The sequence below is a fragment of the Ranitomeya imitator genome, chromosome 6, assembly GCF_032444005.1.
Source record: "Ranitomeya imitator isolate aRanImi1 chromosome 6, aRanImi1.pri, whole genome shotgun sequence".
NCBI lineage: Eukaryota > Metazoa > Chordata > Amphibia > Anura > Dendrobatidae > Ranitomeya > Ranitomeya imitator.
In genome coordinates this window covers 215,266,167-215,278,591 of record NC_091287.1, presented here as the reverse complement: position 1 = coordinate 215,278,591, position 12,425 = coordinate 215,266,167, and the positions used below count along the sequence as shown (strand labels likewise).

General features: G+C 42.9%; 1 protein-coding gene across 1 annotated transcript in view; it reads left to right on the top strand.

Moving 5' to 3' along the window:
- The window catches only part of LOC138642358 (uncharacterized), a 223,479-nt gene that overhangs the window by 88,821 nt on the left and 122,233 nt on the right, over positions 1 to 12,425 (top strand). The window contains exon 8 of the mRNA XM_069730472.1: positions 5,609 to 5,639. Within this exon, the coding sequence (XP_069586573.1) occupies positions 5,609 to 5,639 (31 nt within the window). The remainder of the gene's footprint in view (positions 1 to 5,608; positions 5,640 to 12,425) is intronic.

Below are 12,425 nucleotides of genomic sequence, written 5' to 3'. Positions count from 1 at the left end.
CTTCCCTTCCGAGCCCTGCTGTGTGCCCAAACAATAGATTTCCCCCACATATGGGTTATCGGCATGCTCAGGAGAAATTGCACAACAAATATGGTCCGTTTTCTCCTGTTACCCTTGTGAAAATAAAGTAAGAAAATAATTGGTTCTAAAGGAAATTATTTGTGAAAGAAAAGTAAATGTTTATTTTTTTTCTTCTTCCATATTCCAAAAATTCCTGTGAAGCAGCCGAAGGGTTAATAAGCTTCTTGAATGTGGTTTTGAGCGCCTTGAGGGGTACAGTTTTTAGAATGGTGTCACTTTTGGGTATTTTCTGTCATATAGACCCCTCAAAGTAACTTCAAATGTGAGATGGTCCTCACAGCAAAATTTGCAAAACCATTTTTTTGTTTAAAAATGAGAAATCGCTGGTCAACTTTTAACCCTTATAACTTCTTGACAAAAAGGCATAAAAATGAAGTTTGAAAATTGCGCAATTTTCACCAAATTTCCATTTTTTTCACAATTAAACACAAGTCATATCAAATGCATGACACCAAAAAAACGCTGCATGTGCATACGTTTGTATGCGTTTTTGTCTTCGTTTGTGTTGGTTATGCGTATGCGGTCGATATTTCCAGGAGGGCGTGTCTCAATCGGTTCCTGGACGTGCGTAGTCCGCAGTACGCAAGGGCATCGACCGCATGTCCGTGCGTACCAATGCGTTCCCATAGACAATAATAAATTGTTTATACGTACTCATCCGCATGCCTGCACATATTTGAAGCCGCACACCGCGAAACGACGCATGCGGACGCATCCGCATTCAAGCTGGTGCAAATATGTACGCAAGACGCATGCAGATCTATACACAGGCATTAGCTGCGCACCGATACGCTAATTTGATCCGCCTGTAATAGCAATGGTGACATCCCTAGTACAGTGGGAGGGAAGTATATGTTTTGTTTTTTTCTTGGTCTTCTCTTCGGTGTTCACCGTCTGGGATAGTGATGTAGGTTTTCAGCAGATGAGGCAATCCAAAATATAAGTATTTTTGAGGGGGAGAGGATAGGTCAGATGAAGTCATATTTTATTGAAAAATTTGCTATGTTGGGGAGGTATTTTTAACCCCTTTACCCCCAAGGGTGGTTTGCACGTTAATGACCGGGCCAATTTTTACAATTCTGACCACTGTCCCTTTGTGAGGTTATAACTCTGGAACGCTTCAACGGATCCCAGTGATTCTGACATTGTTTTCTCGTGACATATTGTACTTCATGACAATGGTAAAAATTCTTTGATAGTACCTGCGTTTATTTGTGAAAAAAACGGAAATTTGGCGAAAATTATGAAAATTTCGCAATGTTACAACTTTGAATTTTTATGCAATTAAATCACAGAGATATGTCACACAAAATACTTAATAAGTAACATTTCCCACATGTCTACTTTACATCAGCACAATTTTGGAACCAACATTTTTTTTTGTTAGGGAGTTATAAGGGTTAAAACTTGACCAGCAATTTCTCATTTCTACAACACCATTTTTTTTTTAGGGACCACATCTCATTTGAAGTCATTTTGAGGGGTCTATATGATAGAAAATACCCAAGTGTGACACCATTCTAAAAACTACACCCCTCAAGGTGCTCAAAACCGTATTAAAGAAGTTTATTAACCCTTCTGGTGCTTCACAGGAATTTTTTGAATGTTTAAATAAAAATGAACATTTAACTTTTTTTCACAAAAAATTTAATTCAGCTCCAATTTGTTTTATTTTACCAAGAGTAACAGGAGAAAATGGACCCCAAACATTGTTTTACAATTTGTCCTGAGTACGACAATACCCCATATGTGGGGGTAAACCACTGTTTAAGCGCATAGCAGAGCTCGGAAGCGAAGGAGCGCCATTTGACTTATCAATGCAAAATTGACTGGAATTGAGATGGGACGCCATGTTGCGTTTGGAGAGCCCCTGATGTGCCTAAACATTGAAACCCCCCACAAGTGACACCATTTTGGAAAGTAGACCCCCTAAAGAACTTATCTACATGTGTTGTGAGCACTTTGACCCACCAAGGGCTTCACAGAAGTTTATAATGGAGAGCCGTAAAAATAAAACAAAAATTTTTTCCCACAAAAATTATTTTTTAGCCCCCAGTTTTGTATTTTCCCGAGGGTAACAGGAGAAATTGGACCCCAAAAGTTGTTGTCCAATCTGTCCTGAGTACGCTGATACCCCATATGTTGGGGGGAACCACCGTTTGGGCGCAGAAGGGAAGGAGTGCCATAAGGAATGCAGACTTAGATGGAATGGTCTGCAGGCGTCACATTGCGTTTGCAGAACCCCTAATGTACCTAAACAGTAGAAATCCCCCACAAGTGACCCCATATTGGAAACTAGACCCCCCATGGAACTTATCTAGATGTGTTGTGAGAACTTTGAACCCCCAAGTGTTTCACTACAGTTTATAACGCAGAGCCGTGAAAATAAAAAATCTTTTTTTTCCCACAAAAATTATTTTTTAGCCCCCAGTTTTGTATTTTCCCAAGGGTAACAGGAGAAATTGGACCCCAAAAGTTGTTGTCCTGAGTACACTGATACCCCATATGTTGGGGTAAACCCCTGTTTGGGCACACGGGAGAGCTCGGAAGGGAAGAAGCACTGTTTTACTTTTTCAACGCAGAATTGGCTGGAATTGAGATCGGACGCCATGTCGCGTTTGGAGAGCCCCTGATGTGCCTAAACAGTGGAAACCCCCCAATTATAACTGAAACCCTAATCCAAACACACCCCTAACCCTAATCCCAACAGTAACCCTAACCACACCTCTAACCCTGACACACCCCTAACCCAAATCCCAACCCTATTCCCAACTGTAAATGTAATCTAAACCCTAACCGTAACTTTAGCCCCAACCCTAACTGTAGCCCTAACCCTAGCCCTAACCCTAGCCCTAACCCTAGCCCTAACCCTAGCCCTAACCCTAGCCCTAACCCTAGCCCTAACCCTAGCCCTAACCCTAGCCCTAACCCTAGCTCTAACCCTAGCCCTAACCCTAGCCCTAACCCTAGCCCTAGCCCTAGCCCTAGCCCTAACCCTAGCCCTAATGGAAAAATGGAAATAAATACATTTTTTTAATTTTTCCCTAACTAAGGGGGTGATGACGGGGGGTTTGATTTACTTTTATAGCGGGTTTTTAGCGGATTTTTATGATTGGCAGCCGTCACACACTGAAAGACGCTTTTTATTGCAAAAAAATATTTTTTGCGTTACCACATTTTGAGAGCTATAATTTTTCCATATTTTGGTTCACAGAGTCATGTGAGGTCTTGTTTTTTGCGGGACGAGTTGACGTTTTTATTGGTAACATTTTCGGGCACGTTACATTTTTTGATCGCTTTTTATTCCGATTTTTGTGAGGCAGAATGACCAAAAACCAGCTATTCATGAATTTCTTTTGGGGGAGGCGTTTATACCGTTCCGCTTTTGGTAAAATTGATAAATCCGTTTTATTCTTCGGGTCAGTACGATTACAGCGACACCTCATTTATATCATTTTTTTATGTTTTGGCGCTTTTATACGATAAAAACTATTTTATAGAAAAAATAATTAATTTTGCATCGCTTTATTCTCAGGACTATAACTTTTTTTTTTTTTTTGCTGATGATGCTGTATGGCGGCTCGTTTTTTGCGGGACAAGATGACGCTTTCAGCGGTATCATGGTTATTTATATCTGTCTTTTTGATCGCGTGTTATTCCACTTTTTGTTCGGCGGTATGATAATAAAGCGTTGTTTTTTGCCTCGTTTTTTTTCTTTTTTTTTTTCTTTCGGTGTTTACTGAAGGGGTTAACTAGTGGGCCAGTTTTGTAGGTCGGGCCGTTACGGACGCGGCGATACTAAATGTGTACTTTTATTGTTTTTTTTTTTTTTATTTAGATAAAGAAATGTATTTAGGGGAATAATGTTTTTTTTTTTTTTCATTATTTAGGAAGATTTTTTTTTTTTTTTTTTTTTTACACATTTTGAAATTTTTTTTGTTTTACTTTTTTACATTGTCCCAGGGGGGGTCATCACAGATCAGTGATCTGACAGTGTGCACAGCACACAGGCTCTGTGAAGCCACCTCCCTCCCTGCAGGACCCGGATCCGCGGCCATCTTGGATCCGGGCCTGGAACAAGCAGGGAGGGAGGTAAGACCCTCGCAGCAACGCGATCACATCGCGTTGCTGCGGGGGGCTCAGGGAAGCCCGCAGGGAGCCCCCTCCCTGCGAGATGCATCCCTGCACCGCCGGCACATCGCGATCATGTTTGATCGCGGTGTGCCGGGGGTTAATGTGCCGGGAGCGGTCCGTGACCGCTCCTGGCACATAGTGCCGGATGTCAGCTGCGATAGGCAGCTGACACCCGGCCGCGCTCCCCCCGTGAGTGCCGCCGATCGCGCTGGACATACTATCCCATCCGTGGTAATGGGGGCCCACCCCACCTCGACGGGATAGTATGTCCGATGTCAGAAAGGGGTTAAATTACCAGTTCACCAAAGGGGCTTGAACATGTGCTCCTATGATCACATAGGTAGTGCACTGCACTTTATATCAAACCCCGCTTGGAAGAGCACCCGATAGGCTGAGACCGACTCCGTGACCATTGTTAGGCCTGCGGTTGAATTGGCAGACCATTGGCACACTGCGGTAACCCAGTGCAGATGCCATTGGCCTGACGGAGGGAGTGTTCTTCCTCTGTCAAACACTTCATGTGCTGCCAGCACAGTAGATTAATGATGGGTTAACTCTTAAGAGTGAGACAAGTGCTGTGCTTGTCTATTTCCAGCAGTCCCATAGAGAATGAAAGGACTTCAGCTGCTTGTGCTCGACTTTTGCTTCATTCTGTCGGGCTATATAGAGCCTTGCTCTCTTTATTAATGTGTAAGGCTATGTGCACACGTCCGGAATTGCCTCCGAAATTTCGGCAGCAATTCCGCAACTGTGCTGCAGGTAAAACGCATGCGGAATTGGCATGCGTTTTCCCTCTAAACACTAGCGTTTTACAAACGTAATTAGCTTGCAGAATGCTAGCGTTTTCCATGCGAGCTGTAGCATTGCTTGGAAATCTGATTGACAGGTTGGTCACACATGTCAAACAGTGTGACCAACTTTTTACTATTGATGCTGCCTATGCAGCATAAACAGTAAAAAGATAGAATGTTAAAAAATAATAATAAAAAAAAATCATGATATTCTCACCTTCCGGCATCCCCTGCAGCCTTCCCGCTCCTCGCGATGCTCCTGGCATCTTCCGTTCATTGCCTCGCGGCAATGACCCCAGATAACTTGGCGGTCTCGCCGCAAAGCATCCCTGGGAACGGGAGCATCGCGAGGAGCGAGAAGGTGAGCATATCACGATTTTTTATTTTATTTTTTTTTAGTTATATGGTTCTCAGGGCCTGGAGTAGAGTCTCCTCTCCTCCACCCTGGGCACCAACCACACATGATCCGCTTACTTCCTTTTTAAAGTATTAGCCTGACGTTTTCTCTCTTCAATGTACAGTTTTATTGCTGCTTCTTAAGTTATCACTAAATATGGCAATTCTATTTTGGACAGTCCAACTTATTTATTTTCTTTGCTTAGGTTCTGGAAGGATTTCAAGGTTGGGGTCTCGGTAAGTGAATTGAACACTTGACCTTTTATTTTCATACTTTGTGGAAATAATTTTGTGGCATTTGCTAGTTTTTAAGTATATGTTCTGGAAAAAGGGAAAATGTACTCCTGCTAAGCTGTAAAACTTCACGTTTATTTTAAATAAAAATGTCATCAAATATGCTCTACTCACAGTAGACACCCAGCTTACCTATGCGTTTCAGCCTCTTGAGGTACCATTTTACTGGATTTCTAGAGTAAATCTGACCGTTCCATGCGCCGCCTTCCCTATTGCTAATGCATATGCAGAATTTGGTGAGCTGACTCTCCCTCACCTTTTTTTTTTCTATTGCATACGATCTACCTGTAGTTGTTAAACTTTCCTCCTAGACTGTACAGGTTTCCTGTTCTCAAAATGTCAGTTGATGGGAGGCGCATGTGACAGGACCTGGCCATCGGCTGCCTCTCTACGGCATATTTATCAAGCTAAATGCTCAAAAAGGGGTTTAAAATGTGTGCAAGAAACATCAGTTTTACATAAATTCCACCAGATTTATGTGGTGTGGGTTTTTTTTTTTTAAATAAATTCTTTTTGCACCTTGTAAAAAAAAAAAAGGGGCGGTACCTTTGTGGAAGGCTTTTAGACAAAGTAAGGCAACTAATAAATTGTATAAGAACACCAAAAAAGATTCCTCTATATATGACAAAAGGCATCTCCAATGGATTATATCGTGAACAGGTAGGGAAGCAATTCAGGCTAATATTTTACAAACATTCTTTATTTCTACAAACAGAAAAACTGACCAGCACATTCCAACTTGTGTGAACAAGTGCCAGCTAACACAACAATTTTAAGAAAATATAAATCTGCACTCTGGATTGCTTAGAATGGTAAATCTAGAAAATTGGGATAATTTTCTAGTTTTACCATTCTTTATTTCTAGTTAGCACATCTCAGATTTTATTTGATATTTTTTGTTTTCTCATTGGACGCAGTCCCGTGTACACCAATGCAAACGGTGCTTCTGAGTATGTAGCTTTAAAATAAGTAGGTATGTACAGTACTAATGCTCACCTTTTTCCCTTTTCATGGTAGATTAGAATTAATTTATCAAACCGCATGAATAAATAAAAAAAAAAATTGGCATATTTTAAGGTGGTGCAAAGATAATCTGGACAATCTAATAATTAAACGGTAAAAGCTGTAGTCCTTCAAAGTTTTTATCCTCTTAATATATTACAATAATCTTATTTTATGGCACTGTGTAATTGCAATTGCTCAGTGTGCCTTTCTATAATTCTTCTGTTTTCCTTTAGGTATATGACATCACGTGATTAAAAACTGACTAGCTAAATCCTTCTAAGTTCTATGTAGAAACAGGAGATCCAATTTTCCCTGTATGACTCATGAGTCTCTGCAAAAGTCCCTGGCAGAGGGCTGGGCCGTCAGTTGAGATGAATACTGTATATACTCAAGTGTAAGTCGACCAAGGTAAAAGCCGAGACCCCTAATTTTGCCACAAAAAACTGGGAAAACTTAGTGATGCGAGTATAAGCCTAGGGTGGGAAATGCAGCAGCTACCGGTGAATTTCAGTGATAAAAAGATACCAATAACTCAAAATAATTAAGACATCAGGCTAAATGTTTTTGAATATCCATATTGAATCAGGAACCCCATATAATGTTCCATACAGTTCATGATGGTCCCAATAAGATGCTCCATACAAAATACGCCCCATATAATGCTCCATACAGTTCATCATGGGCCCCATAAGATGCTCCATACAAAAATATGCCCCATGTAATGTTGTATAAAAGGCTAATGATGGCCCATAAGATGCTCCATAGAATAATATGCCCCATATGCTGCTGCTGAGATGAAGGAAAAAAAAAAAAGCTCTTCTCTCGTTGCTGGGCGCCAGGTGCAGGAGTCGCCGCTGGCTCAGGCCCCTGGCACTTGCGATATTCACCTGTCCCCATTCCACCGCTGCGCGCTGCTGTTTTCCGGGTCTCTGCAGTGACTGTTCAGGCAGAGGGCGCGCACTAAACATGTCATCGCGCCCTCTGACTTGAATGTCACAGCTAGAGGACGTGGAAGAAAGAGCGCGGCGGTGGAACGTGGACAGGTAAATGGCTCACCCTTCCCCGTCATACTCGCCCTCCTGGTGTGGTCTGCACGTCCCTGCTTCTCCGATGGTCTCTGGCGAGCGCCGGGAGCTTTTTCCTGTGTTCAGTGGTAATATAGTACTGATCATTAAAATAATGAATATGCGCTCCACGCCCATGGGAGTAAAGTCACATCCATATTCATTACTTTAATGAGCCGTAACACATGACTGCTGAACACAGGAAGAGCTACAGGCACCAGAGACATGCCGGGATGAGATGAGTATGATGTGACAGCTGCCGCTTCCCCTCCGCCGCCGACCCCCCTGGGACAGTGGCTCAAGTGAAAACCGAAAGGGGCACTTTCAGCCTAAAAAAATGGGCTGAAAATCTTGGCTTATGCTGGAGGTAATTTCTGCAGGGACAAGAGGCTTCCTGTTTCTACATAAAGCAGAGAAAACAGAAGAATTACCTGGGTATAAGGGCAAAATGAGCACATACAAGTACATACAAAGTGCTATACAATATGACTGCAATATAGTAAGAGGATAAAACTTAGAAAAGAGTGTTTCTTTAACCCCTTTATCCCATATGATGTGCTATCCCGTCGAGGTGACCTGGGACTTAATTCCCAGTGACTGGATAGTACGTTATAGGCGATCGGCCGCGCTCACGGGGGGGAGCGCGGCCGATCGCCACCGGATGTCAGCTGATTATTACAGCTGATATCCGACACTGTGTCAGGAGCGGTCACGGACCGCTCGCGGCACATTAACCCCCGAAACACTGCGATCAAACATGATCGCAGCGTTTAGGTAGCATTGTGTCTCCTACCTTCTCCTCCCTGCAGGCCCCGGATCCAAAATGGCCGTGGGGGGGCCTTCCGAGTCCTGCAAGGAGGTAGCTTTCAAAGCAGGCGCTGGGAAGCCTCCCTGCAGTGCCTGTCAGATCGCTGATCTGACACACTGCTTTGCAAAGCAATCTGACACTAGTATGATGTCCTGTGACAAAGTAAAAAAAAAAAAAACAGTAATTTTCTTTATGTAAATAAAAAAAAAACAAAAGTGCACACATTTAGTATCGCCGCGTCTGTAACGACCCGACCTATAAAACTGTCCCACTAGTTAACGCCTTAAGTGAACATTGTAAAAAAAGGCAAAAAACAACGCTTTATCATACCTCTGAACAAAAAGTGGATTAACACGCGATCAAAAAGACAGATATAAATAACCATGGTAACGCTGAAAACGCCATCTTGTCCCACAAAAAAGGGCCGCGATACAGCTTCATCAGCGAAAAAATAGTTATAGCCCTCAGAATAAAGCGATGCAAAAATAATTATTTTTTATGTAAAATAGTTTTCATCGTATAAAAGCGGCAAAACCTAAAAAAAAAATATAAATGAGGGATCGTTGTAATCTTACTCAGCCGAAGAATAAAACTGCTTTATCAATTTTACCAAACGTGGAACGGTATAAACGCCCCCCCCCCTTCCCCCCCCCCCCCCCCCATACACACACACACACAAACAAAAAAAAACAAGACCTCACGTGACTCTGTGGACCAAAATATGGAAAAATTATAGCGATCAAAATGTGGAGATGCAAAAACTATATTTTGCAATAAAAAGCGTCTTTGTGTGTGACGGCTGTCAATCATAAAAATCCGCTAAAAAAACCCGCTACAAAAGTAATTCATCACCCCCTTAGTTAGGGAAAAATAATAAAATTTAAAAATATATTTTTATTTCCATTTTCCTATTAGGATTAGGGTTAGGGCTGGGGCTAAAGTTAGGGCTGGGGCTAAAGTTAGGGCTGGGGCTAAAGTTAGGGCTGGGGCTAAAGTTAGGGCTGGGGCTAAAGTTAGGGCTGGGGCTAAAGTTAGGGCTGGGGCTAAAGTTGGGGCTGGGGCTAAAGTTGGGGCTGGGGCTAAAGTTGGGGCTGGGGCTAAAGTTGGGGCTGGGGCTAAAGTTGGGGCTGGGGCTAAAGTTGGGGCTGGGGCTAAAGTTGGGGCTGGGGCTAAAGTTGGGTAAGGTTATGGTTGGGTTAGGGACGTGTTGGAGTTAGGGGTGTGTTTGGGTTGGGGTTTCAGTTAGAATTGGGGGGTTTCCATTATTTAGGCACATCAGTGGCTCTCCAAACGCGGCATGGCGTCCGATCTCAATTCCAGCCAATTCTGTGTTGAAAAAGTAAAACCGTGCTCCTACCCTTCCGATCTCTCCTGTGCGCCCACAAACAAACAAATTGGAGCTGAAGTTAATTTTTTGTGTGTTTTCTATCATATAGACCCCTCAAAGTGACTACAAGTGTTGTGTGGTCCCTAAAAAAAACCAATGGTGGTGTAAAAATGAGAATTTTCTGGTCAACTTTTAACCCTTATAACTCTCTAATTTAAAAAAAAAAAATATTTGGTTCCAAAACTGTGCTGATGTAAAGTAGACATGTGGGAAATGTTGCTTAAGTATTTTATGTGACATATCTCTGTGATTTTAAGGGCATAAAAATTCTAAGTTGGAAAATTGCGAAATTTTCAAAATTTTCGCCAAATTTCTGTTTTTTTCACAAATAAACCCAGGTAATATCAAAGAAATTTTTACCACTATCATGAAGCACAATATGTCACGAGAAAACAGTCAGAATCATCAGGAACCCTTGGGGGTTAGGGGGTTAATAACTACTCCATAATGTTTATATTACAGCTTTAGGACGGTTTATCAGATTCCCCTTCATACTGCCATTTTTAGATCAGGAGGGCCATGCAACCTGTGAGGAAGGTTCTACTAACGACTACAGGAGAGCTTGTAAAACTTTTATTTGTAAGTGCCACAAAATTATGTGCCTTTTAACTTTTTAGATGTAACAAGTTTTATGCATGTTATTTAGTCATGAGCGAGTGTGCTCGTTACTTGAGTTTTCCGAGCATGCTCGAGTCTCAACCGAATATTGCCGGTGCTCGGATGCGATGTTCCAATCCTTGCCCTGCATATTGAGTGGCTTAACGAAAGATGCAGGGATTGTCTGCCATACACGGTTAAGCTGTAGCCATGTTTATTGGCTGTATTACAGCCACTCAATATGCGGGGCATGGATCCGAACATCGCATCTGAGCACCCCGCAATACTCTGAGACTCGAGCATGCTCGGAAACCTGGAGTGTAGAGCACACTCGCTCATCACTAACGTTATTTTAACTTTTTACTATTAAGACTATTGTGTGGTTTTGTAAATGCTCTATTTGTATATTTTATAAATGTTGATTTCTGTTTATGCATTTTAATACTTATTGGTAAGTTTTCACGGTCAGGAAACGTTGCGAATTGGATGCTGCGTACAGCCGCAGTGTCCAATCTGCAGCGGCCGGATGTTATAGCACAATGGATGGGATTTTATGAAATCCCATCTCCACTATGCTTTCAGACGCAGGTGGCAGACCTGCGTATACACACATGCGGCACGTCTTTATAGACCGCAGCATGTCTATTTATCTTGTGGAGATGCTCAGTCTCCACAAGATAAATAGCACCATCCTATGTATAGGATGCGGTGATTACTCACGGTTCAATGAACACATGCGGAATCACCGCGCGTACAAAATTTGGCAGCGCTTTGGATGGAACGGGGAGGCTGCTGCGTCCAAAGCGCTGTAGTTACTGAACGTGGAAACATGCCCTAAAGGTATCGTCACATTAAGCGACGCTGCAGCGATCTAGACAACGATGCCGATCGCTGCAGCGTCGCTGTTTGGTCGCTGGAGAGCTGTCACACAGACAGCTCTCCAGCGACCAACGATCCCGAAGTCCCCGGGTAACCAGGGTAAACATCGGGTTACTAAGCGCTGGGCCGCGCTTAGTAACCCGATGTTTACCCTGGTTACCATTGTAAATGTAAAAAAAAAAAAAAAACACTACGTACTTACATTCCGGTGTCTGGTCACGTCCCTCGCCTTCAGCTTCCCGCACTGACTGAGCGCCGGCTGTAAAGCACAGCGGTGACGTCACCGCTGTGCTCTGCTTTACGGCCGGCCGGCGTTCACAATCAGTGCGGGAAGCTGAAGGTGAGGGACGTGACCAGACACCGGAATGTAAGTATGTAGTGTTTTGTTTTGTTTTTTTACATTTACAATGGTAACCAGGGTAAACCTCTGGTTACTAAGCGCGGCCCTGCGCTTAGTAACCCGATATTTACCCTGGTTACCAGTGAAGAAATCGCTGAATCGGCGTCACACACGCTGATTCAGCGATGTCAGCGGGTGATCCAGCGACGAAATAAAGTCCTGGACTTTCCCCAGCGACCAACGATCTCCCAGCAGGGGCCTGATCGTTGGTCGCTGTCACGCATAACTATTTCGTTAACGATATCGTTGCTACGTCACAAAAACCAATAATATCGTTAACAATATCGTTGTGTGACGGTACCTTAAAGGTAAAAGTAATCTCTTCATGCCACAGCACTGCTTTCATGTGCTCATTGAGTGACAGTCCTGTCTTCACCCCAGAGTTAAAGTCTATGAGCTCCATCTTTCTGACACTGCTCATTCACTGCTGTTTTCACTAACATGGCAGCAACAGATTGGCATATAAGAAGTTATCAGAGCCATGGTAAATGGGGATTGCAGCATTTAGGGAGTTTGACAAACTGAGACAGACAGGAAGCATATTTTTTGCCAGTGCACAAACTATTTAGCCGAACGATGCATATTAGAA